Source organism: Aythya ferina (genome assembly GCF_964211825.1).
Source record: "Aythya ferina genome assembly, chromosome: Z".
Taxonomy (NCBI): Eukaryota; Metazoa; Chordata; class Aves; order Anseriformes; family Anatidae; genus Aythya; species Aythya ferina.
Genome location: NC_140299.1, coordinates 81,789,868 through 81,816,993, shown reverse-complemented (window position 1 = coordinate 81,816,993; position 27,126 = coordinate 81,789,868). Strand labels below are relative to the sequence as shown.

At 41.8% G+C, this 27,126-nt stretch overlaps 1 protein-coding gene across 1 annotated transcript in view; it reads right to left on the bottom strand.

Moving 5' to 3' along the window:
* Positions 1-2,199: 2,199 nt before the first annotated feature.
* Positions 2,200-27,126, bottom strand: part of ADGRV1 (adhesion G protein-coupled receptor V1) — a 298,863-nt gene continuing 273,936 nt past the window's right edge. Inside the window, exons 95-97 of the mRNA XM_084504535.1 lie at positions 12,952-13,143; positions 10,627-10,804; positions 2,200-2,673 (exon numbers count right to left, since the gene is read on the bottom strand). Coding sequence (XP_084360661.1) covers positions 2,555-2,673; positions 10,627-10,804; positions 12,952-13,143 — 489 coding nt within the window. The 3' untranslated portion in view covers positions 2,200-2,554. The remainder of the gene's footprint in view (positions 2,674-10,626; positions 10,805-12,951; positions 13,144-27,126) is intronic.

Sequence of the window (27,126 nt, the reverse complement as noted above, 5' to 3'; positions counted from 1 at the left end):
TGAAGCCCGGCCAGCCGTGAAGGTGCCGCTGCCAGGTGTGGCTGCCGGGCACACCTCAGCCACCACCCACAAAACGCACCTGGGGGACACCTGAACCACCAAGACCCTGGATTTTCTACAGACAGTATGGTTTCTGTACAAAAAGTGCCTCTAGATCTGTAACTAACATTCATCTTGTGCTCCTAAGCCATTGAGCACCACCTAGAGATGGGAGATGCAGCAAATGCTGGCCACGGACACCATCCCGCTGATCTGCCCTGAAAATGCTGATGCACTTACAGTAAATCCCTAACCAGGCCAGTTGTGCAACACGCTGAAGTGACACGAAGTATTAACATTTATGGTGGTGAGTCAAAATCAAACAAACATCCTTCTTTTATAAGCTTTCTCACAGCATGTAGTGGCATGCGCTGAGAGTAACGAAGCATCTGTTACAGCCCCAGCTCTCGCAACCGAGCAAGTGTTGCAATCGCTCCGTAGGGCCAGACTTCTGTTAAGGATTAGCGGGTAGATGAGATGTATCAGCTATGGCCAATGCTCATTTCAGTTGATTCAGGAAGAAGAAAATTAAAAAGACCTTCAGGAGCCAGTTTCCTGTTTAGAAAGGGAGTCAAAAAAAAAAAAAAAAAGTATAGCATCACTACACTGCAAACCATCCCAAACTAATTTTAACTCCAGACTCCAAGTCTGATTTTGGTGATCCTTGCAGTTCATTAAAGTGACCTTTACAGCCGTTGTAGGAACAGGGTAGTCCAATAAAAAAATGAACTGTAAAGTATGCTGTCTCGCTCCTCACCAGGTACCTGCTGTGCTTTGATGCCCTGCTCCCACTGTTAGAGGTTGTCCCTTCTCCACAGGCACAGGGGTGCCTCTGACTCCCCTGTGCCCCTGCACGCTGCCTGTGCTGCCGCCAGGACCATTCAGCACCCCAAGCTCTGCCACAGACTGCAGAGATTTGGCTCTGCTTGCTCTGCAGCATGACAAGCAAAAAAGGAGTCAACGAAATTCCTGGGAGTCAGAAACGTCAGGCCTGATGCAGCAGAGCATGTGGCTACAGACATAGCTGTATTTCCCGTCCACTCAAACATCTACTTGAAGAAGCACTTACTTAAAGGCTTTGAGGACCAGAAAGTTACCCGTGTCTGTGAAAGCGTTTGCATTACACCAAGCCTTCATTTTGAAGATTATCTCTGCTTCTGGACATGGGTGATGCCTGTAAGCTGTGCAATCCTAGCAGTTATTACAGAATTGGGACACAGAAAGGTTTCTTCTTCTTCTTCTTTTTTTTTTTTTTTTTTTTTCCTTTGGTCCCAGCTCAACAAATAATCAGTTGCAGTAAAATTTGTGTATTACCATGGTAAAATGCACAGAAAAGCTTCCATAAGAAATGTTTCCGTTTAAAAGCACAGGTTGTCGCTTAGAGCTTGCTCGACCTAAAGCCTTTAGGCAAGATCCCGGTGTAGGTGTGAAAAGCCTGCTTGACATTTGCTATATTTCTACGCCACGCTCAGAAATGTCCAGAGGAAAACTCCCTTGGTCTCCTGCTTTCATGTATTTTTGTTCCAGAGTGTCTGTGCAGAAGCAGGGAGTTAATGATTCCTGCAAGACCAGCCTGCCTCACCCCTCGGCTCTGAAATACTTCCTCTGTGTGTGTTTTTTTTTGTTTGTTTGTTTTGTTTTGTTTTGTTTTGTTTTGTTTTTTCAGGGGAGGAACTTTTCTTGCTCGTTTATGAACTCAGATTACCGATCTATGCAAGGCGAGACTTGAGGCCTTCAATCAGAGCAGGAATATCTGCATAGCACCCACAGAGATCAGCAGAAAACCCTCCTGTTTGGCATTCCTCCCTTCTGTCTGCGAGAAGAGGGAAAGAATTTAATATTGTGGAAAGAGCAAAAGAACACAGTCAGCAGCTCACAGATGCCTTGCAGTGACCTTCACGTGGTTTCTCACTTGTCCTTCATCTCCCCTTCCCACTGTTTGTTTCAGACCATCACACATTTTATTGTGTCCGAATGTAATCTCTTCGGGTCAAGACTGTGTCTTTATTTACAGAGTTCACAGATTTGGGTGCTCAGAAACCAGCTGGAACAGTACAGCGTAGGAAACTTAGAACTGTGCAGTGAAAATGCTTTCCTGTCCGACAGGGTGTGTGCATCACCTTCCAGCTCCGCAAGCAGCCAGCAGAAATAACAGACGTGTTTATATCAAACAGACTCTATTGCTTTTATTAATCAGTGTTACACATTCAGGTTAATTAAAAAAGCTACAGTTCACAAAATGTCATCTAACTACAAGATACAAATCTAAGTTGATCCCCACTGTATCTTTGATACGCACTGTAAAAAATTTACAGCTTATTTTTTTTTGAAATACAAAAAAAAAGCTCAAACATCCTTTGTTAAGCAGTCAGTACAGCTCACAGCATTCTACCACACAGTTTTACAGAGTGTTTTAGTGCAAAGGGAAGTACAAATATAAAAATACAGAGACTTGAATTAAAAAAAAAAAAGGGGGGGAGGGAAGGGAAGGGAAGGGAACAAGCAAGCAGTGGATTTAGAGATGGGTGTCTGCTATGGGGATTCTCCTAAGCTCAACAATCTGGGAGTTTGCCATGCTGCCCCCATCCTGGCTGCCGTGGCAGGATTCATTATCACTGACGCTGAGACCGGCACCTGAAACAGAGAAACCAAAAAAAGAAATAAGTAAATATAAGAATCAGTGAGGATGGGGTCCTGAAACAGAAATGGTGATATCATGTCCTGTCACGGGGCTCCTCTGCTTTATTCTTATCACTGACTGAAACCTCACGACAGTGTGGCAGGCTCTCTCCAACCGGCCAGCAATTCAGAACATTGTCAGACGTGGCTTGGTACCACCCAGAGACACTTTTTTCACAATCCTGCTGTCAGTCACTTTAATTCTCTCGGTAAATGGCACAACAGCTACTTTGGAGGTTGCCTTGAAATCACAAGGGCATAAATCAAGGCCTGGTTTAGGCTGGGTTCATGGTCTGGCTGTTAAAGTCTGGTGCTTCCAAGGATATTTTCATGAAGAATTGACTTTTAATGATATAATTTCCCTGTTAAACTATAATTCCAGCTGTTTTAATACGATTGTATTTTCAACATGAGAAAATACGCTGACTAAATATTCTTTAAACCCACATTTGGCACAAGCTGGTGTATCGTGTTTTTCTTCTACTGCGAGAGAATACTGGGCTTTGGACGATGGAAACTCCCAAAACATGTCTGGAGGAGACCTCAGGAGGACACCTTCTCCATCTTTTTCTTGCAGGAGTTCTGCTAGCTAGCAGAACTTTTTTTTTTTCCCTTGGGTTGATTAGTTTGAAGTACAGACTCTTTTTATGGAATGAGCATTTTTACAGAGCTGTAGAGTGAACCCCCCAAAAATAATGGGTTGCGTTAGCATTCAGAGGATCTGGGCTTTCCATTTCTTCAGAGCTACAGGTTGGTGTACTCTGGCATGGCGATTTCAAGACAGGCTGATGTCAGACATGGTTTTCCAGCAGCGACACTTACAAATAAGTAGGGAAGTTCTTCATCTGGGGCAGAAGCAGATCTGTGACTACCCTCGGTTCAAGGGATTTGCAGAGGAATGACATTTGGCTCCAAGAGCCTTCAGCAGAGTGTGCCAGTGAGGCAATGATTTCCATTTTCATACCAAAACAACATTTTCAGAAATTTCTGTGAGTTGTACAATGACCCTCTTATTTCTCTCTCAGCTGACATTCCAGGCTTGGGCTTGCTTGGCAGAAGAAAAGATAAGGGTCTGGTATACTTCTGAAGCTACCTCATAATGCTCTGTACCCCCAAAATTTCACGAGCAGAAAGTTTTTGCTTACAACCTTCTCTTCCACCACTTCCCAGGTAGGAAAGGAGTCAGGAAAAGGAGGTGTCAGTGGTGGGATGGCGTGAGGGTGCTCACTCCATGCAGGAGCTCAGGCTGGAGCCCTGCGTGCTGCAAAGAGCCTGGAGCTAGCAGAGATCCTCAGCACAGCAACCTCCAGCAACCAGTGGTCCTCGGGACATGCAGGGAATGTGCATCTACCCAAGGAGACCTGAGCTTGGCTTTGTGTCACCCTAGCTCTTTAGAGACCAGCGGCTACTGGCAGAGCATGACAGGAGTAAAGAGACATCAGTGGACAAACAGCATAATAAAGGCAAACAGATTAGGCTCTGAATCATTAAAATTCTTGTTAATAAATGTACTGAACATGATTGAGACATACTTACTCATTTAAATCTACATGCGTATTTAACCTTTTCGTTGGCTCTAATAACTAAAAGCTGTTTGAAAGTCCTGGGAAAAACAACAATTGCATGAGCTAAGTATTTGTTTTTTTTCTTATCTTCTCCAAAACTGTTTGTTTTAGAACGGAAACATGAGTGTAATAGAGAAGATAAATCTGACTGCTGTATTTGCTGTTTGGTGACAGAAGGACAAGGTAATAATAACTGTGATCTAAAGATACTTTGTGTGAAGAAACAAAAAACAATTGTAATGTTGCATCATCAACATTGGAATTCACCAAAAATATGTATTTAGGCTAAAGAGGATACAGGCTTCAGAAAGGGGAAAATGCATGGGTGAAAACATTTTAAATGGTATTATTTAAAATTTTATTTTTATATGCCCATGAACATCCAGGCTGCAGATTTTAAGGTGAACACTGAGCTGAACAGGGTTGGAAACATGTTTGTCTGGCTGGCAGCTGTACTGCACTTATTCCGTGTGGGGTATCTGCAAGGATCTTGTGCTGGTCATTACAAAAAGATCAGGTGCCAAACTGATCTGCTATCGTATCACGTACATTCCTAAATGCCATATGTGCAAGCTCTGTGCAAAGCAAGGGGGGATTTTTTTTTTTTTTTTCTGTTTGTTTGTTAAGGAGGTTTTGTGAGAGACTTGGCAAACCTGAGGCTGCAGTAGGCTCCTTGGGGTTTACAGCAGGCTTGTTCAGAGGCTGATCCGAAGGCAAACTTTTAGGAGCGGAGCCTTTTTAGGAATAAGAGCTGAGATGTAACCAGGATACCAGCCTACCAAACAGTCGGCAGGCTGGGAAGGGTATGACTGTTTACATGATGAAGTTTCACAGAGTTCATAGGTCTGGCTTGCTCTCAGATTAGAGCAGAATTTAAACACGACCCTATCCAAAAATGCACGTGCTCCCTGCGAGATGCTGGCGCTGGGTGGTGGGTGAGCAGCTGGGAGTACTGCTTCTCCCCGGGTTGTGAAGCAACGACTTCGTGAAAAGACACGAAATAATGAGGCCTTTCTTTTCCTTCCTTTATGTACCAAAGGACAAGCTAGAAATTGAAAAGTCACAGCTTGCTTTGCAAAATCAGCAAGATCCCTCCGGTGACATCTACTGGTGAAAAGACTTCATCAGTGCATGCCACTGCGCGCTGAGCTCCAGTTGTTGGCCCTTTTGTGTTCAGATGTATCCCAAACTTTCACTAAAACCTTCCAAGTGAGGTGCAGTTTGTTTTTTAATTACTGTCGTTATATTGTGGGGGAAGTTCTCCCTCTCCTAAGCACTTCTATCTTGTTTTCTGAATAAATCATCAAGTATGTTGTATGTATAAGATGTGCTAGAAAGGAATTCTCTGCGTGCGCCATGATTATTACTTCATTTAGGGTTTGGACTTTGCAGAGATGACACCAACAGGAACCTGTAATTCTGAGAGTGAAGTTCAGATTGGGCTAAAAATGCTTTCTGTGCAGTCATGCTCAGTACCTAACTGCCAGCATATTTGTGAGCCTTCACATCACAAATGAGAAGTGAATGAATGTGCAGCCTGGCCACCCTCTCTTCCCTTTTGCTGTGCAGTGACCCTTTCGACACAGAAATGACACAGGTTGGTACAGCAGAGCAAGAACCTGGCATTCTGCCACTGTCTGCAGTTCATCTGCTCTGTGACAGTCTCATGGATGTGCCACTGAGCATCTTGCAGAATTTGAAAATTTCAGAGTTTTCTCTAACCCAGGATACCCAAGACGAGATGCTTGGTTCTTAAACCAGGTACTTAACACCAAAGCTAAAAAAAAAAAAAAAAAAAAAAAAAAAAAGCTGACTTTGGAGCCCCGGCTCTATGAAACTGAAAATTGTGAGCTGATTTGTATCGCATCATTATTACCATAAATGCCTATATGCGTGCTTTTTTTTCAAATTTATATGGTAGATTTTTCCAGGTATTCACATGGTGTAGAACGTTTATTGAAAATTTATCTCGCATGCCTTCTCTTGGAGCAAAAACACACTGAGATTACAGAGGTGGCAATACCCCGTTGATACTGTCCAATGCCCATTTGGAAATTACCACGTGCCCAGCTAGTGCTCTCAGCTCCAGGTTTGCCACACTTTGCCTTCACATCTCGCCCAAAGGAAAGATTTGGTTTTATGCATCGCTGGCGGTGGGGAACGGGAGCATTTGTGGTAGGTGGGAACGTGGATGGAAGCTGAGAGCCCAGCAAAGCTATTGTGCATTCATGGTGTTTATGCTTTGGAGTAAAGCTGATGGACAGCTTGCTGACTGGGGACAGATTCCATCTGTGTTTAATTTGTTGGTTCAGTTTTTAACTCCCCAGACCTAACCAACACCAAGTTCCCCAGGGAATCACGGGGAATAGCCGGCTTTAGCCTACAGATGTCTGCAACACACCACTCTGAGACAACCTGAGAGAAAACGGTCTCTTTAAACTGCCTATCAGTATAGACCTTGCGAAAGAAATCAGGTAAAATGAAACCTAGTCCAAAATAACAGCGCTTTCAGAGTTAACTAGTGCAATTAGCAGTGTCTAACTAGCAAATAATTATCCTTCTCAGTAGAAGCTAAGCCTTTCATACATGATTGAAGCCATACATGAAATATAATAAATTGTTTAAACCAAACTAACAACCATCCAGGAAATAAATAAATAAATAGATAGATAGGTGAATAAATAAATAAATAAGCTTTAGCAAAGGATTCCCAGAGTATAAGGGCTGAGGTGATATAGTAACCACAGTGAATCATGAATCTTTATTCCTATACAGACTTGAACATATTTGATGAAAAGGAGTAATTAATTGCTAAGACATCTCGTGGCTTTATGACCTATGAAGTCCAGCTTTTGGATTTCTTACACTAAATAAAAAATCCCATGGCCATGTAACACAAGGTTTGCATAAAGCTAGCGTAACAGCTGGGTACATGACTGCATATTGCTGTCCACATCATCTGCTGGGGACACCGTTGTGTGCCTTCACCTGATCCAGCCTGTCGTTCAGGTTAATCTGTAATTTGGGCCAGTGCTAATGATTATGGCACGGAGGGCTAAGTGCACAGTTCCGTGACATGTCTCTTCAGCGGCTGGGCCAACTGTGCCACTGCATCTCTTTGTGGGGCTGTGCTGCCAACCACAAATTACAGCTGCAAGTTGAAGGAGAAAGGTGTGCAGAGGGATTTCTTTGATTATATTTTTTCCAGCTGCATCATTTCAGCCACCCTTTATCAGTACCACCAAGTGTGGCCAGCTGCAGGCAAGGGTGGGGCAGGAGGACTGGGAAGGAGATTTTAGCTTTGCTGACAGCAAAACAGATCTGCGATTATGCCCTCATTCACACTGATCCGAGCTGCCAGATTAACAGTGAGCATAAATTAAAGGAGCCTTCAGACAGCTCGGCACTGCACGAGCAGAAAGGACAGGAAGGCAGAAAGACATTTCTGCACATCTCTCTGCTAATCAGCGCTGATCCTCAGCCAGCCTCAGGAGTGGGAGCTAATACCCGAGCACTGCTCAGGCTGAGTTGGGTGAGGAGTGTTAAAAACAGCTAATGTGGTGCAAAAGTGCCCATCCCTGCTCCTCCAGGAGCTCGCCTGCTTTCAGATAAGGAATTCTCAGCTGCAATTAAGCACAGCCTAACGAGGTGGAGGAGCAGTCCAGGCAGGACACCTCTGACCTGTGATGGGGCTGGGGCTGGTGCTCTGAGCAGAGGCAGCAGGCCGACCGTGGGGTGGCCCGGGGAGAGGAAGAGGGTGGGGGAGAGGAAGGAGAGGGAGAGGAAAAGGAAGAGCAGAACTCTGTGACCTGAGTCACTGCGGTTTCGTGTGAGAACAAATAGCGACGCAAGAGAGGAAGGAGAAATGTGCAGCCGGGGGGTCGGGGGCAGGCTCCCAGCAGTGGCTGTGAGCTTAAACCACAGCATAAATTCCCTTCAGACCACGCTCCGTGAATGCCCTAACAGCATAAACCCATGCTGAAACACAGAAATCCCTCTTCCCTTATCCCTTATCCTCTTATCCCTTCTCATTGCTTCCATGCCGTCTCCTGCCCACTGCCACCAGAAGCACCTCGATCCCTTGGACATGCACTGAACTGAGCTTGAGGGCAGGTTTGACTAGTAATAGCAAAACACAAGTATGATTTCCAGTTTCAGAGAAACTCACAGGTTTGTGTTTTTAAAGCACGTGTTGAGAAGCAGCTTGTATCTAAGGCTGTAGCTGATAAACATTTACTTGGTGGTTAAAGCTGCTCTAACCTCAGTATCTTCTCGGTTCAGCTTGTTCGAACGTATGTAGGGATGGAACTAGCTGAGGTAACTGGTTTTGCTTAGATACAGTCTTTTTTTTTTGCCCTGTAACATCACTAGGGACACAGTTTTGGCGCAAGAATAGGCACTGGGGCAAAAGGGACAGGTTCTAGCTGAACGAGTAATGTAAACAGAAGTGTTTTCCTCAGATTGTGCCCTGAGGTCTCCACTTCAAATCTTAAGAGCTTCAAAAGCCTCACAAGAACAAATTATAATACCAATATAAATATTAAAGAAGATAATAGTAAAAGTTAGGAAAAAAAAAAAAAAAAAAAAAAAAAAAGAAGGTTCTAAACCTACTTCTTTTAGAAGGATCAAAACCAAATGAAGTTGGGGTGGAGCTTGAAGTTTTATTAAAAAATTATCAGATGCTAAAAAAAGTTGTGGTGAGTTATGTTAACCATGCCTTTTAACTACTGTTGTTGACTAGTTTGCTCTTCATGATTTAAGATTCAGCCTTTCACCGTGCACAGCATTTACCCCAGTGAATAGGGCGGCTGATGTCAACTGCCTGCCTCAGTACTAACCACCGTGTGAAGCAGTGGGAGTGCTGAATTTGAGTGGCTTGCTATGTTGTTAACATCCTGTGAATCCCCTAGTTTCTGTCACAATATCCTGAAAGGCGTATAAAACTAAAAGCTATCACTTTGGTATGTAAAACCAGGTTTGCACCTGTAAGGTTATGCACCCAGATTTAAGCAAGTCTTGCCCCAAATCTTTAACTGCATAGCAGAGTATGAGTGGCCTGCAAAGTGTCCAGGAAAATCAATACGTAAAACACAAATTTTGTTACTATCTTATTTCCCAGCTCTAGCCCAGTTATGAATAATCCAGTTATTTTCATCATTTGAAGAGTTTTCTGCTATGGAGGCTGGCCTAAGCGATAAAGCCTTGTGAATGTGCTGAATAAAGCTCTCTTCATTATCATTCCCAGTCCTCCACCCAGTTTGACTGTTTTCAGTGCTGTCACTGAGGGGAATTACTGGTAAAGTATCGGAGTGCTTAACCTGCTGATTTAGACAATACCTCAGTGTTGCCCCTTGCAAGAATCCCGGGGGCTCAATAGCTTGGTGAGGCTGTCCTCTGGTATTTCACCCATGCCTACAGGGGGTGGGCTTGGGCTAGCATCTGCTAGATCTTATCGGGTGACACTCCTCAGTCTTTCTGGTCTTCTTATCAAGTGTTCTCATATTTATCTTTGAATCAGGTTTTGCTTCATTTCTTCCACCTCAGGCCATGCCTGGCTGCCTATTTATGTCATCGTTTGAATATCCTAAAGTTTCACTGGTTGGGTGGGTGAGAGAGCAGAAGAGCAATCCCTCACCAAGGGTAAAGCTGGGGATTTTGAAGACTTTATCTCTAAGGCCATAGTGAAGACTGGCTACAAATGGGTTTTTTTGCAGGTGTAGTTTGAGCGAGGACACCCAGAGTGGCCTCCCACAGGCTTTTTTCTCCAGCAGCATTGTGTGCTCATCGCAGCTGGTGGTTGTGTTCTATCTAGCTTATTTTTCCAGCATACATCATTTTTTTCAGGCCTAAATGCATTTTTTGACACTGTGGAATACAAATATTTTGTCCTACACTTTTGGGAGCATCGGTATTCATGCAATTATGTTTTTTTTCTTGCAACCATACACATAAAATGAAGATCAGCAACATACACATACTCTACAGAACAACTCAAAAAAGAAGGGAACAGAAGACAAGATGGACAGTCTCTAGAGTCAGCAAGCTAGCTGTTTAGGAACTTGTGAAAAAATGTCAGAGCCTCCAATCTGCTGCTACTTTCTGTAGATCTGTGTATCATCATGACTCAAAGCATATTTTTGCAGAGTCCTTCACTGATAGGGATAGATTGTCTGCACAATATTTTTAGTTCATAGAATAACAGTCCAAGACAAAACAATTTCAGATGATGTTTTCGCTGGTAATCAGATTAAATTAACAGCAATTGGATCTCATCAAAGGGCGACACAATTAGAGTGAAGAATAGCACAACAATCTTTGAGGAACAAGAAGAGGAGTCACTCACCAGTCTTTAAAGCAAATATTAGGTCATCAAACTCCTGTGATTCCTCATCAGCAACCAATGAGCTGTTACTAAATCCTCCAGAAGGGTGGAAAACATTGCCGTTTTGTGGACTCTGCTTAAAGGAAGCACTAGCTTGACTGGCAGGCTGCAAAGACGCCCTCTCCCAGTCTGCTGGCACCTGTAAAGTTTAGAAAGACATAGAAATGCAGTAACCATCGAAGTTGCACTATATAAATGATTTACATGCCTGCTATATTGAGATAACAAACTGGAACGTACAACCAGAGTCAAATTCAAGATCAGGAGATTTGGAGCCAGCTATTCTGTCACTTCTGTGGTGAACAAGGTATCCTAATTTGAATAATAAATAAGTACATATATACAAAAAAACTCAATTACAAGTAATTTAATCTTGTGCTTGTGACATCTGCCCTACATGTCTCAAACATCTTGCTTTTTCTGAACGTTAGCCCCTGCTACGGAGAACTTTTAAGTAAAAGCACTGAATGACTACAGTCACAATATGCTCTCTCTCCTCTCTTTGAAGGTGCTGGTGTACAGCCTGACAGTTTTGACATCAACCTTGCTATATTTCCTCTGCCACTTCATTCTGAAGTGGAGCTGCACAAAAAATCAGAATTGCAGTTCATGACAAAAAGGTGTGGTGTTTTGTTTTTTTTTTTTTTTGGGGGGGGGGGTTGGGAGGAATCTATCTCCTCCATAATTGTGAGGCAAATCCATAATATTGAACTCTAAAAACATATATTCTATGACAATCAAAATATATTTTGATTATATCAACAAGTTCCCTTCCAACCCAAGCCACTCTATGGTTCTATGAATACAGAGGGTTGCCACATAGATCTGAGAGGCTATGCTGTCTAGTAATCCAGGGAGTCAGGCACCACCTTAAGTGACATTATGAGATGCCTAATACATTTAGCAGGCTGCCAGGAGGCAGCTGAAGAGCTTTACCATCCCAACAAACCTACAGTCAAGCAGGTAGAGAAAAGGGCAAAAAGAAGTGCCAGCTGAGCAGCTTGGTTTATGCAAAAAAAAAAAAAAAATAATAATAATAATTGCTATGCAAATTACTATGACACATTGCTTCAAAACAATTTGATTCCATTAAATCAGCTGGAAATTCTTCATCTCCATCAACACGCCAATGTACCTAGCAGAAAAAGCCACCTTGGTTTACTACAGGTAGTGAAAAAGAGATACTCTCCAGTTCCAGCAATGAAGGAATTGAAAATCATTGCCCTCAAAATTTCCAGAGATTTCACACACCATGACTTTGGAAAATTAGTGACTTAAAACTCATCTAAGCCCTATGGCGAGCTGAAAGAAATGGCTTGATATTTTGATTCTTTGTGATCTACTTCTGACAACACTTTAACCAATCTGCACAACAAACTGAAGACCCAAGTAGAAAAGGGAAATTCCGTAGATGGGATGCTACCAGAGACTTGTAAGCTACAAGAATATCACCATGGCTACGTATAACATTTCTTGTGGCAAAAAGAAACATTCCCCCCTATTTCTGGGTGCCTAACCACAAATAAATAAATAAATAAATATAAAATTTGAAAACAAGAGAGAAAAAAAATAAAAAGGGAATTATAGTAATGTGGTGGCTTTACTCAGGTGGGCAGCCGAGCTCCACCACAACCGCTCTCTCACTCCCCCTCTCCTCAGAGAGGAAGGGGGAGAAAATACAACACAGAGAACTCGAGGTTTGAGATGAGAAAGGTTTAATTAAAAGGAAAGGGAATGGGGAGGAAAAAAAGAAACAAAAGAAACAATCAGTCCGCGTGGAAGCACAGAGAGAGGGAAAAAAAATGTTCTCTACTTCCCATCAATGAGTGATGTTCGGCCATGTCCTGGGAAGCAGGGCCTCAAAACGCGTAGTGGTTGTTCAGGAGGAACAGCCCCCTCCCCCACGAGAGCCCCCTTTTTATTGCTGAGTGTGACATCAGGTGTTATGGAATATCCCTTTGGTTGGTTTAGGTCAGCTGCCCTGGCGATGTCCCCTCCCCATCACTTGCCCACCCCCAGCCTGCTGGCTCTTGGGGGCTTGGAAGGAGTCCTGATGCTGTGCCAGCACTGTGCAGCAAGAGACACAACACTGGAGTGATATCAGTGCTGTTCCAGCTCTGAGTGCAGAGCACAGCACTGTGTGGGCTGCTGCAGGGAAAAGGTGACTCCAGCTCAGACAGACCCAACACAAATAATTAGCATCTCATTCACTTAACATTAGCAGCACCACTCAAAACTCCACATACATTTTCAATTTACAAGGCAATGACTTTAGAGCACTGTTACCTCTTCCATAGCACTGATGAGGTTCTGAGTGGACTTGCTGATCTCCCCACCTGCAGCTGGCAAACCACTGCCATGTGTAAAGAAAGCAGATCCTGGAGTTGTATGTCCATTCATGTCTACAGTATAACTTGCTTTCACGGGACAACAAAGTTGATTGTGCAGGATAAAATACACCACAAAGACGTAAAGACCCTGGGACATGAGGAGAGGAAAAGAACATCAGTGTCTGAAATGAAGGAAGCTTATAACAGATTTTGAATGTGGTCACAGCAAGGTCCTCTGCTGTGATAGATGCTGGCCCTTACACCATCGATCCATGCCACTAAGGGCTGCAGCCAGTTTCTCTGGCATGTAGAAGATGGCACTGTCAGTCAGAGACCTGGAAATTAAAAGTAAGTCCCATGGCCTCCAGGTAAACATTCTGTCCCCATCCCATCATTGTCATAGAAAGTGAACAGTCATAGAAAATGGTTATTTGGTTAAACCCACATAGTTGCAAGGCAAATCCAACTTCACAACAACAACAAAAAAGTTGAGATTTACAGCTGTCATAATAGTGAAAATGTGGTTATGGGCTGCATTTACAATAGGATTTGGCTGCTGGTCCCCAGCCATATTTTTTTTTTTTACTTTCTTACTGAGCTGTTTGCTCTTTACACTTTTGCCCCAGCTTCAGTCTCATGCAAACTGTACTGCTGCTGTGAGAGAGACCAAGTTGTAGCTATAAATTATGTTCTCTATGATACCCACTAATTCAACACTGTCTTTCATCTGTGATTGCTATAAAGGCTCTACTGTATGTCTCTGCAATTCTGCTTTAAAACTTGCTAATTTTGACCTTTAGGCTTAGCCAAGAAGAGTATTATAACCATGTCTTTTGTTTGCATAGAAATTCAGTGATTGAACTTTTGACTATGAAATCTTCCTTTTTCTCTAATTATTAAATTGCACTAATACTGCGGGGGAAAAAATCCATTTTGATTAATGAGCCAACCAAGTTAATAATTAATAAAGAAGGGGTTAACCAGAAGTGTGCATAAAGAAAACCTCAGGATTGTTGATTACTGCAGTACAGTTATGCTTGCCTTGTTTTTTGTGTTTCACGTTGTCCTATAAACCCCTGAAACCAATTGTACTAAACAGAACAATTTATTGGAAAGGAGCCCACTAGCATGACAGTAATAACTGGGATTATAAATAGTAAGGAGTTTCATCTAATTATATTTGGGAATTCCTAATGGAAGGAACTTTGAATGTATGTTGAGACTGCAAATACCCAAGATATACGCTCATCACAAATTCCTATAAAACAGGCAACATAAACAATGTTTCATGGACCACAGATTCATAATTTCTAATGCCAAAACTATATGACAAAACGGTCTGTAATAGCAGTTCGGTCCGAAGTGACATATAGCAGAAGCTAATGGGATTCAGTGGGAATTCAATCTCAGCTGGTGAACTCTGCAAATGCTCTCATACAGCTGCTATAAGCACAGACAGCTATATTGCTCTGCAAGTGCAGTTTTCTTAAAACAGCAAACAGGAAAACAAAAGTGTTGAAACCGATTCTTTAAAAAAAAAAAAGTTGGCAACTTTTCCAGATTTATTTATTTATTTATTTTTGTCATGAGGATTTGGAGTGCTTCACTGAGACTTGAGACTTGCAAAGGGACATTATTTCTGATATATGTAAATACATTCCAAAAAAATGATGCAAACACACATTGCACTTAAGAGACACTAAAAAGGGACTAAAATGTCCTTTCGTTCTATAAACAAATCCAAGGACTCTCATGTAGGTCAAGCATAATGGGTCCAGCAAGTGGATTTCTTTTAATATCAGTCGCTCGATGGATGTGAAAAGGGTAAGAATTCCAAGAAGAGCGGACAGCGGTGGTGACAGTAAACTCCTGGTTTCAGAACAGATTCTGGCACTTCCACCGCTCAGGACCTGGCCATAAGAGGTGCACACACATTTTAAGTGGTTTTGTATTTTTCAAGAAAACCCATTAACAGCAAACTCTGCATGGCCATCTTTCAGAACCAGAGGGACACAGGCACCATGGAGGAAGGCTGATGCTGTGTCACACACCTGTGCAGCCCTGAGTGCAGACACTCACTCCCAAAACAAACCCAGAACACAGCACTGAAATTACTTCTTCAACTTCAATTTAATTCTGTGTGCTCCAGACAGTGCTGTTCCTGTGGAAGTATGGCTATGCCAGAACCACAAAAGGTGTTTTGACAGCCAAAGCACCCTTTGTACCCCATCCTTCCACCTGCTGTCACTACTTCTGCCCGCACTGCCAGGATGCAGACCTTCCTTATCCTGGAGGCAGGAGCCAGCACCGCGCAGATGCATCGGCTCCCAGCTGGCGCCTCTCGTTTCACTCCTGCTGCAGCCCTCGTTTCATTAATCTAGATTTAGAGAGAGGCTGATCAGATGTGATCCGTGGAGTTCAGATTGTATATTAACCTTCTCTTGTTTCATAGTAATACACTCCTGTTGCAGGGGAGTAGGCATCAATCACAGAGTAATTTACCAGTTACCCACAGCATGCATTTTCCAGTTAAAGGTACGCAGACACCATCCTGTCAGGCCAGGCCCAGTAACAAGCTGCAGGGAGAAGACCAACAGGGACCCGGGGCTCTGTGTGCAATGATCTTCTGCCATCCCCCAGGCAGCTCCTGAATTGGGGGCTGAGAAGGAATTTCAGTGTCTGTGGCTCAGAGAAGTCTCACGTGTTGATGCTGAGGCTGCTCCTCTGAGTCCTTCCGTAATGAGGGGGATGTTGTTTGACTGTTCTAAGGTCAGGAGGAGACACAGGCAGGTAGCTAACAGAAGCACAAATTGCTTTGCTCCCACCCTTGCAAAGTGTTATGGCACGGACTTACAGACAGCAGCTTATGAAAATATTGTATCTAAGAAAACCAACACTCCTAAGCAGGTTATACGTGTGTATATATATCACTTACACAGGAACTGCACCACTGTGTAGATGACTACTTGCTTAGGTGGAAAAAGGATGGATCCTTCTTTGACCCATACTACTGTTCAGATCTACAGAATCATAGAGTCATTATGGTTGGAAAAGCCCTCCAAGCTCATCTGGTCCAACCATCCCCCTGCCACCAATGTCACCCACCAAGCCATGTCCCCAAGCACCACGTCCAACCTTTCTTGAACACCCCCAGGGACAGTGACGCCACCACCTCCCTGGGCAACCCGTCCCAGTGCCTGACTGCTCTTTCTGAGGAGAAATGTTTCCTCATTTCCAACCTGAGCCTCTCCTGGTACAGCTTGAGGCCATTCCCTCTAGTCCTATTTTTACCTGTGAGAAGAGGCCGACCCCCAGCTCCCCACACCTTCCTTTCAGGGAGCTGTAGAGAGCAATGAGCTCTGCCCTGAGCCTTCTCTTCTCTAGACTAAACACCCCCAGTGCCCTCAGCCGCTCCTCACAGGACTTGTGCTCCAAGCCCTTCACCAGTTTTGTTGCCCTTCTCTGGACATGCTCCAGGGCCTTGATGTCCTTCTTGTAGTGAGGGGCCCAAAGCTGAACACAGCACTCGAGGTGCGGCCTCACCAGAGCAGAGTACAGGGGGACAAACATCAAGAAAATGTGCTTTGTGGAGATGAGGTCCTGTGTGCCATTGTTGTGGTTTCGTGTGAAGTATGCAAAGGAGTTTATGGTCTTACTCTCGCGACTCTGCATCTCTATCAGAAACCATTATGTATGAATTTTGGGAAATCAAAACAAGACAACGGTTCTGCCCAAACAACACTGAGCTACCGTAGTCATAAGCACAAAGATGCCATGGATCACCCCATATTGATTGGTGCTTATTTTAGCACCAGCAGCTACCAGATTGTTTACTTTGCACGAGCACAGGAAGCATGCACACATCTCTGCTGTCAGTCCAACCACAACTTCTACAGTCTTAATGTGTTTTTTCAAAAGCACTAGTTTGAGAAGTGCATTGTCCTTCATTATACTTTCGATGTTCTATGTTTGTTTTAACCTCATCGTTTAATACTGCAAAAATAGACCTAAAGTACAATGAAAACAAGGCTGTTGGCACTGTACTGTCTGTTTCACTGTATCTGTCATGACTGTCTTTGGCCATTCACACCAATCACAGAATTATAAAATCACAGAATGGTTTGGGTTGGAAGGGACCTTAAAAATCATCCAGTGCCACCCAGGGCCCCATGCAGCCTGGCCTTGGGCACTGCCAGGCAGCCACAGGTCCTCTGGGCAGCCTGGGCCTGGGCCTCATCACCCTCAGTTAGTAAAGATTGGAGTAGATGACCTTAGAGGCCTTTTCCAACCTGAATGATTTTATGATTCTCTGATTTAATGTTTCTATGATTCAATCTTGTTTTGGATTTACAATAGATACTTGACCATCCTGATTGCCTCCTATGATACAGTGACTGATTTAGTGGAGGGGTGGTGGTGGATCACATTTGCTTTGACTTTCACAATTCTTTTAACACTGCCCCCCTCATCATTCTGGTATTCAGGTCAGGACATTGTAGTCTACATGGATAAAGTACCAGATCTATAAAAACTTGACCAAGTCCAGTGGATATAAGAAAAATCTATTACAAGGATAATTAAGTACTGGAACAAAGAGACCAAATAAACTGAGAGGAACCCATTCTCAGAGGCCTAAGCCCTACCTGTGAATTCAGCGTGGACCCTGCTTTGACCAGATCAGGTTAGACCAGAAAACATCCCTAGGGTCCTTCTAAGCTGAGTAATTCTCCAAATCTGTAGCAGCCACAGAACTCACAGGAACACAAAAATAATTGCTTCCATTAATCACGCAGGGTCTTGAACCAAGCACAGAATAACCACATTCAAAGGTCAAGATCACCGGCTTACAGCTTTTGACTGTTGTGGCTATGAGTGTTATTTAAAAGTACTGCTACTTCCAACCTTATTTTCAACTGAAAAGCATATGATGGCAAGATAAGATCTAATTTTACCGTGTGACCTTTGTAGGTAATATTACTCTACCTGTCTTTTTATCCTTAGTTTCAACATGGTCAGGAGTTGCACAGATTCACTTGCACAGATTCAGTTGTACAGATTCTCCCAAATATTCAATGCTGATATTGCATGATAATTTTTTTGGTCTCTAGTTATTCCCTCTTTATGTTGTCCATAGGAGGAGAAGGGAGGTTCTTCTGGGAGGGCTTGATGCATGAATGTGTGTGATGGGAATTCTCAAATACAACAACTTGATTTATTTACTCTGTAGAGGGGTAGTTGCAAGAAGCTGGTAAATTAAGGATAAACTCCCATAGCTGTCAATAAAGTGGCAAAATAAATTTTACTGTTCCATGAGATCACATGCAGATCTGATAGACTGATCCACAGAAAGCCTTCATTGTGCATTTGATGCCCATATTCTCTCTATTTCTATCTTCATATTCTAATTTTGCAGGTTCCAAGATTGCAATATATCTAAATTTGGCAGTTGAGAGAACTTTGCTAATAATAATAGGAAAGGATACATCAGACTGTATCAACAAATCTCTTCTTCATCTCCTTTTAACACACTGAAGAAAAAAAAAAAAAAAATGCGTACTGTCTCCCATAATTTTAAATTGTCTTGTAAGATAGAGGACTTTTACTGGTTTAAAAAGCACAAACACACCAAGGCTTACCAAGGCTTTCTATTATTTTTACTATTATTTTTTTCTGGTGTATACTTCTCATATACTTCATACATATCATAGTTCTCTCACATGTATTTTCATCTGTTGCTGAGATATTCTGTCCTGAAATTGCAAAACTTCATCTTTTCCAAGGAGAATTATATTCAGATAATGTGATCTATTTTAGAGAAATGGCATTTCTATTAATAAAACTAAAGTATCTGTGCAGGACCTCTGGACAAGAAATGTCATTTGAACAACCCTAGCTCCTGAAACTACTTCAGTGTTTATCATCACTAACAGAAATTTAGTGCACTCTATATATGTATAATTTACTTCATACTTTAATTATAAAAAATACTTAATCACTAACATTTATCTAATAAATCACAAAAAGTTGATTTTTCCAAAAGAGACTTTTTGTGTGTGTGTGAAATCAAGGCGCATAAGGAAAGATAGTAGCGTGTGTTACACCATGGAAAGACCTCTTTGTCCATCTTGGATCATTTCTTTCCTACTATGTAGCCTTAGATCACCATGGCTACAACATCACTATTGTTTTCAAAGTTACACATTTATTGGTGCCAGGTGGTAAAACAACGAGAAATCGCACAAACAGATATCTCCTCCAAATGAGGAGTTATCTTTACTCAGATCAGCTTTTGAGATTAGCTGTCTGTAGTCACCATAGAGGAATTTCTGCATGATGGCTTGTGCTTTGGTTAGTTTCACTGCAGTTTTATTAATCTTATCAGGGTGAGATTTAATCTTATTCTCTGTCTGGACTATGCCAATTTACTCTTGGCAACTGATCTTAGAAAGTCCTTTGCTTGTCAGTTTAATGGTCAGGCTCCCCCTCTTCTCTGCTGCTCGTAATTTTTGGGGGGCCACATGTGCTGTTGCCACTCTGGGTGGCAGTGTCTTGTTGGGTGCTTTGGCACCTTAATGCCTTAGCTGACTTCTTGTGAACTACCCTGGGGATTTCACTAATTTACTGGAACTTCTTACGCTCTGGACTTCTGTTTTCTCACGTCGTTTTCCATCATTGGCCAGTCAAAGCCTGCTTTGGATTAACACTGACTTACGTAACAGTGCCTACTGCTTTTGGGAAAATTACTGGTCTGATTAATCCTGATAATTTGCATGTTTTGCCATGTTCAAGAAGTTAGAATTTACATAGCAAGAGATGACTCACAATGTTGAAGGAACCACTTTCAGGAAATCATGATCAAGGCCATTGTACAATGCATGGTATATATTTGATGTTGTCTTTCCTAATCTGTTTTGGAAAAAAATTAGCCATGGAACTGAATATACTTATACACATCATTAATGCTTACCAGCCGACACAGGAAAAACATACATAATTCTCTACTTCTCCAAGTTGCAAGGCTATAAATGATAAATCCTATGCACAGCACTTTTGTGCATGTTTGGATATTAAAAAACAGACTTTAAAGTACATGTTATTTTTCCATATCTTTATCATCCACATTTTCTTTGAGAACAGCTTGAAGATCTTTTATTGGTGTCATGATGACAGAAGTATCATCTTAGTCACATGATACTATATCCTAAGCCATCGCATAACATCTCCCACTCACAGCTCTCCAGAAATATTAACCTTTGAAATGTAAATCAGATCCTTCTGTTTCAATCTAGCTCTTCTTCTTAGCATTCAAAGCCACTGTTGTAAAAGACATGTCCTCAGCAATGCAACCCTGCCAACTGGTGATTATGTTTAATAAATCGACTTTGGATCTGCTCTGTATCATCAAGGTTTTGACTGTTTAATTGCCACTAAGCACCAGTTTGCATGAAGTTACTATCATTCTTATCAATCACATTTTTTTCTCTTAGTTCTCACAGTTGCTATTGGGAACATTTACTGCTTATCAGCACTTTGCTTCCTGATGTATTTACTTTCCATTTTGCTCTGTAGAATTTATCTCAGTTACAGCTGAAATTCTAAAAAAATCACATTGAAATCAAAAGACGACAATTAATATAATGTAACTGAGGACTGCAAAACCCACACCATTGATGTGCCATGTTATAAGACCACATGTTGAACCAACCAACCACCACTACCACATACACAAACAGAAGCCAGCATAATAAAATGGAATGAGAAAGGAATTGTTCATGTATCTATCATTAAATTAAAAGTGTATTAACAGGTTTGCACTAAGTAACAGTGATTTCAACTGGTTTCTCTTGTATAAAGTTATGTTTGTCTAAGGTTATAATTCCAACGATTGAAATGTTATGGGTATGTTTTGCAATAATAATAAAAATTTTGTCCTTCCAGCATTGTGAATGTATTTTCCCAATATTAGTGTGACACCTGAAACTTGGTCGAAACTGCCAAGTTTCTCTTTATGCAGAACCAGCTATGCCAAGTCCATGCTGAATCTTGCAGTTTCTACCCAAAGCCAAAGCCATAAATTCCTTTCTGCCAAACTGCATTCAGCTCAGAATTAGTCTAAACTTGGCTGAGGCTTACCTGAAAGGTTCACAGACTTTGGGAAATCTTTAAAAAGCAGATTTGCTTGGATACTTGGGGCTGACTATAAATATTTTGCACAGCTCTCAGCACACTTTCAGCTACTCCCACACAACAGTCATTTGTATCTCCTATTTCAGCCCTGCAAGGGGCAGAAAAGGTTTTCGTTTGTTTATTTGTTGTAAAACGACAGATTCAAACTTTAAAAGTGAGGTGTTCAGCTTGAAGATGCATTGAAAATACAGATGCTTAGCCAAGCTTGCCAGATGTGCAGACTGGGCTAGAATAAGATTCCGCTGCTTTCTTCCAGTGCAGTCAGCCCAGAAACATCAAGAAAACCCTATATTTATATTTCAGCCTAGCTGAGGAAGAAGTAAGTACGGAGTCAAACACCAAGGACATGGCAGTGACAGGACAGGCATGGCCTACGGAGGGCAAACAGGAAAGCGTAAGTATGTAGGGTAGCAGTGCCTTGTTTCCCACCTCTGCCCCATTTCTCTGCCCATTGCTTTTTTCCTCCTGCCTTTTTTTTTTTTTTTTTTTTTTTCTATCACAGGGAACAGAAATCAGGAAAAGCATCCCTTGAAGTCCACTCACATACCACTGAAAAACTTAGATTATTTGCCTACTGGTGAACCTTACACAAAAAAAAAAAAAAAAAAAAAAAAAAGATTAGAAAGACCAAAAGCTGGTTATTCCTAAAACATTTTTCAACTGCATTGACTTAGAAAAATCAAAGATCAGAATTTTATACCTAAGCTTTACAATATTTTGCTAATATTTATGGCCATGCTTGTTCTCCAAGATCAACATTAAGAACCCTGCATTTCAGCTCACACCTTGCAGTCTGAGCCTGCTACTGTTCTAACTTCTCTCTCCAACAGGCAAGAAATGATGGATGAAAAAGACTTTGTTAAGAGATTTCCTGACTAACAGTGTTAGAGGAGTTAATTTTTTGCTTGTGTCTGGAAGCAGGCTGCAAGCTATCACAGGAGAGCAATACTCAGGAGGGAAACTGGCTGCTGAGGAAGCCACATACAGGGATCGTACAAGTTAGCAGCATACACAGGTCAATCTTGCCCATATACAAAGTCCAAGAAAGTGATATTTCTGCTACTCATTAAAAGTATTCCTTTTAGTATTTCTTTTTTTTTTTTTTTTTTTTTTTTTTTTGCTAAAGCACTATTTTCTACTTATGCATTTTAATGAAAAATACAGAGTTAAAATAAAAGAAATAGGGAACTGAAAGTGTGCATTGACACACACAGAGAGAAGCTAATTTTATGTGTTCTGCTGAACGTTTGCTTGCTGTTGCAGATAATTTCAAAATGGAGAGTTTAGTAAAGGCTAGGAGTTACCACTGTGACAACAAATTTTTTCCTCTAATTGATTCTTTTGGTGTCATAGTATCTCTTATCCTTACAATTATCTTTTTATGTCCTATTGCTCTTTAATATCTGACTGAGGAATGGGATAGACCATTTATTTAGTGGCATTTCTCAAAGCTGAGGGGAAAAGGGATTATTTTTATGTTTCAGCATTTTCTGACTACTGGAAAATCTTCTCAGGGCTGCCACACACCCACAGGTAAAAAGTTCTGTAAGGACCGAAGTCTCATCAGCTTCACCCTCCTTTTAGTTAAAACTGACCCCAGCAAAGTACCTCACCATGAATATGTGAGGTTAATGAATATGTGACATGTGCTTTTTCTATCCAGGATAACAGAAGTGTAAGCTACTACAAGAAGTAGTTATTTTGCCAGAGAGCTCTGTGGTCTCAGAAGCAGAGGTCTTGCTGTGCAGGCCTTGCTGCTAAACGATGAAAATAGGATCCTGTCAGTGGTTTACATGCCCTGCTCCCCAGGATTTTAATAGAAATTACTGTAGATATTTACCACTTTTCTGTACCATGGGAGACAGCAGAAGGCAAGTCTTATTTATAAAGCAGGAAGTTAACACTGTTTTGGTTAGGAATGCTCCTCAAAGAAAGGGAAACGTGGGCAAAAAAAGAGGGCAGGGACTAGACATCCTTCCATATCTGACAAGTAGGTGAACGAGAGTAGGTGGAGGTATAATGATATATTTGGCGCTGCCACTGAAATGATTTACTTCCTGCCTTCAGATAATGAGCTGATTTTCCTCCCCCCCCATCTGCCTTGCCCCCAGTATGTGCAAGGACAGAAAGCTCAGAGTGAAAATGAGAACCTCAAGAGTTAATGACAGCTTTTTTCAGAGGGAGTACTACTCAAAGTAAAATAAAATAAAATAAAATAAAATAAAATAAAATAAAATAAAATAAAATAAAATAAAATAAAATAAAATAAAATAAAATAAAATAAAATAAAATAAACCAACTCATGTTAAATATAGATATGATTTCAGTCTCATATTAGAAACTTTTGGTTTGAGATATTTTAAGGTCTGCTCACTCTTATGTTTTCTGCTGTCAGGTTGCAATTTTTGTTTTTTTAATGGAAAAGTATTTGGTGCAAAAATTTATGTTGGGGCTTGCTAAAAAGCAGCATTAGCACACTCAGTCAGGAATACCATGAATAAACCATGAACAAAAAGTGTGAAATTTACAGGAACGGGAAAGAGGATGAAATGAACATTGAGGCAATTCCATTGGCAAGCTCTAAACAGGGACCACTCACTCTGCTTCTGAGATAAGAAGAACACTGGGTAGAATAATGGCCTTGTAATTTTAGCTATTTCTCTATGATTCTGGTTATAAAAAGCCTAAGTTAAAGCATACCAATGTAATAGCAGAGGATATATATACATATATATCTCAAAACAAAGCAATCAGAGCATTTCATTTCTGTGCCTTGCTATCTTTATTGAATTTAGTATGAATGTAGATCTATCCAGAAGCAGATAGGCTTAGTCACAAAACAAATATTTTTTTTCCTTTTCTTTTTCTTTTTTTTTTTTTCCCTTTTTTTTCTGCTTGTACTTGGAAAACAAGAAGTTACTTTTCCTTTTGGAAATTCTCTGTAACGGATTGATGCCAGAAGTGACCTAAGATATGTTTGCAGCACGAAACTGAAAAATTTGGATGTGACCTGCTCTGTGACCTGCTATCTGTGGAGTGCCTCCTAAGAGGAAAAAGTGGTAGGAGCTGTTAAAGGATGGACTTTCACATATTCTCAAAAGAAAAATAAGACTCTTGGATGCTCTTTTTTTTTTTTTTTTTTTTTTTTTTTTTTTTCTTTTAGATCGGATTTTCCTATTCCTTAGCACGGCCTACATGTCCTTTTGAGGTCTCACTCTTTGTGTGAGGGCTGCAGATCACTGCCTCTTCTTTCCAGCACCCTTGCATGGAAATAGCTTATGGCTCTGCCAGATCTCTTTTCTCATTGCAAAACCACCCAAAGTGTTTGACAGAGCTGTCTTGGCTGCACAGTGAAGTCCAATGCAAAGCAAACAGGAGCTGCCAACTCTGAGTGAGGGGAACAGATCCGCATGGTCGCTGAGGAAGAGAGCTCATGGTTGGAAATTGCCTTTCACTGATTTTTCTTCCCTAGTGCCCGCAGCTGCGGTGAGCTGGGCAGGACCAGGAACGCTGACCTGACCATGCCCTCACCTCTGGGCTGCACGCACCAAGGTGTTTGTAGCTCCATTTTGGCCCCTCGTGGAGGTCAGCAGAGAAGATGGGCCGATAGGCAAGCAGTGAAAAACACGGTGAGAGGCAAAAGCAGTCTCCTGAGGGAAGTGGAATGAAACTCCACAGTAAGGCACATCTCTATTAGGAAAACCTTGCCAGGTAGGTAGATTTCAAAGCAATTTCATGTTGAGCTGCTCAGACATCAAGCCTATAAAACCCAGCTGTGCAGCCAAGTACCGTGAGTCTCAATGCCTGGCATGGCACTTCCCACAAGTTAATGGATGTCAAAACCCACAGCACAACACTCACCACCCCATTCCAGTGAGGGCAAGCAGACAGTGAGAACCCTGCAAGCTTTGTGTCCCCACATCTGTGTCCAGCAGGGCGTCTGCACCCCACGGCGACAGCGGTGTGGTGCCGCAGGCTGACTCCAAAAAATTCACCTAAATTCAATATAATGGCACAGCTAAACTGGCCAAGACAGTTCCTCCAAGCGTACTCGTGGGGAAGCCCCAACCTCTCCTTTTTGCACTTCTGGCTTCTGCCTCGCTGCCGCTCACATCTTGGGTTAGAAGCGTTTGGAAGCTAAAAAGTGCTCACAAGTTGGCAGTGCTTTTTGTTTGTTTTCCTGTTTTTTGGAGGGGGGGTGGGGGTGGGGGGGACTGTGTATTTTTTGGTTTGGTTTGTTTTGGTTTGTTTTTGGTTTTAAGCTCATTTCTCTGTTGTCTAAGACATAATATATATTTTTTGGGTATCAGAAATATGCATTACGTTGCATTTACATATAACCATTGATGTGCTTTAATACAGGTAAGTGAGGCACAGGCACATCTCCTATCAGCACGACTGCTCTTTGAGCACCATCAGCAAGTATGGACAGTTTTAATATCAAGATGAACTTCCACCTCAGGCCTCAGGTAGCTCAAAGACTTTGGTTACACTTCATGTGTAAAATTTGTGGCAAAGATAATAGTTTTTTTTTCTCCAACAAAAATATAAACATACAGTGAAAACTACACTTACCAATATGAATTATTGTGTTATATATTAGTTATATTTTTCCTTTTACTACAAAAATGGAATTAATAGATGATAAACTGAGTTTCTTCATTTGGGAGGTAATCTAGCAGGAGAATGAAAAAAGTAATGATAGATGCAATCTTTTCAAACTTTGCTGAAAGAAACAGAAAATAAATCAGAGACTATGATTTCATCTTATGTGTGAGTATCACACATACACCACTTCAAGTTCTGAGTGCTATAATAAAATCCACTAGGAGTATAACAAGGATAAGAAGTTGCTAGCTGAAAAAAAAAATAAATTAAAAAAAATGAAATTGTCAGTAATACTTTGGCCTATACAAGGATGTTATGAGTGGAAGACATTTTTATAATAGCCAAGTGGATGCTTATCAGGTGAGATCACTAATTACTATTAATTCTAAGCTAATTGGCAGAATCTGCTCAAGGATGCTATTCATGCATGGTTTCTAATGGGTCAGTAAATCATTAATACAGGCTATAGACATATTTATTACTTTTGCATATGTGAGTGCATGCAATTACAGGAAAGCTGGGGAGGGACTCTGTGTCAGGGGGTGTAGGGATAGGGCAAGAGGGAATGGCTTTAAACTGAAAGAGGGGAGATTTAGATTAAATGTGAAGAGGAAATGCTTCACTGTGAGGGTAGTGAGGCCCAGGCTGTCCCATCCCTGGCAGTGCCCAAGGCCAGGCTGGATGGGGCTGGGGGCAGCCTGGGCTGGCGGGAGGTGTCCCTGCCCATGGCAGGGGGTGGCACTAGGTGGGCTTTAAAGCTTCATGGCTGTTGTGGTCTTTGCAGTCCAACCTGTTGGATTTTTACCAGTATTTTGTGCAACCAAGCACTCACCACAGCATCCAATTAACCAAACCTTAATCATGGCACCTCCCGTGCCAAGGAGCAGGGAGGCAGGGGAGCAGCGCAGTTGCGTGCGGCACTGAGCCCAGGCTGAGGAGCCTTTCCCCCAGCACTGCATGCCCTGGCTCTGCATCCTTGTTGACATGGGTTTATTGCTCTTGGCTCCAAGGCAGATGTGTTTTATGTCTGTTTAGGATTATCTGTGTCACACTGCATATACAGTGCAGATGCATTTCGAACAGCAGCCCAAAGATGTGGTACTCACGCTTTAAGGAGGCCCTAACATTTTTGGAAAGAAAATAAATATGTCTTTACACCTTTTTCAGTATTTGTGGGATGTGCTGAAAGAAAGGTTTCACTTTCAATGAAATGATGGCGTTCTTCTCTGTTCTTGTAAGGTCACTGAAATCAGGATTTGATTCAGTTTCTTAATGAAAGGATCCCATACGACATGACATGAATCTAGCCCCACGACTCAGGAGGAGAGGACCCCAC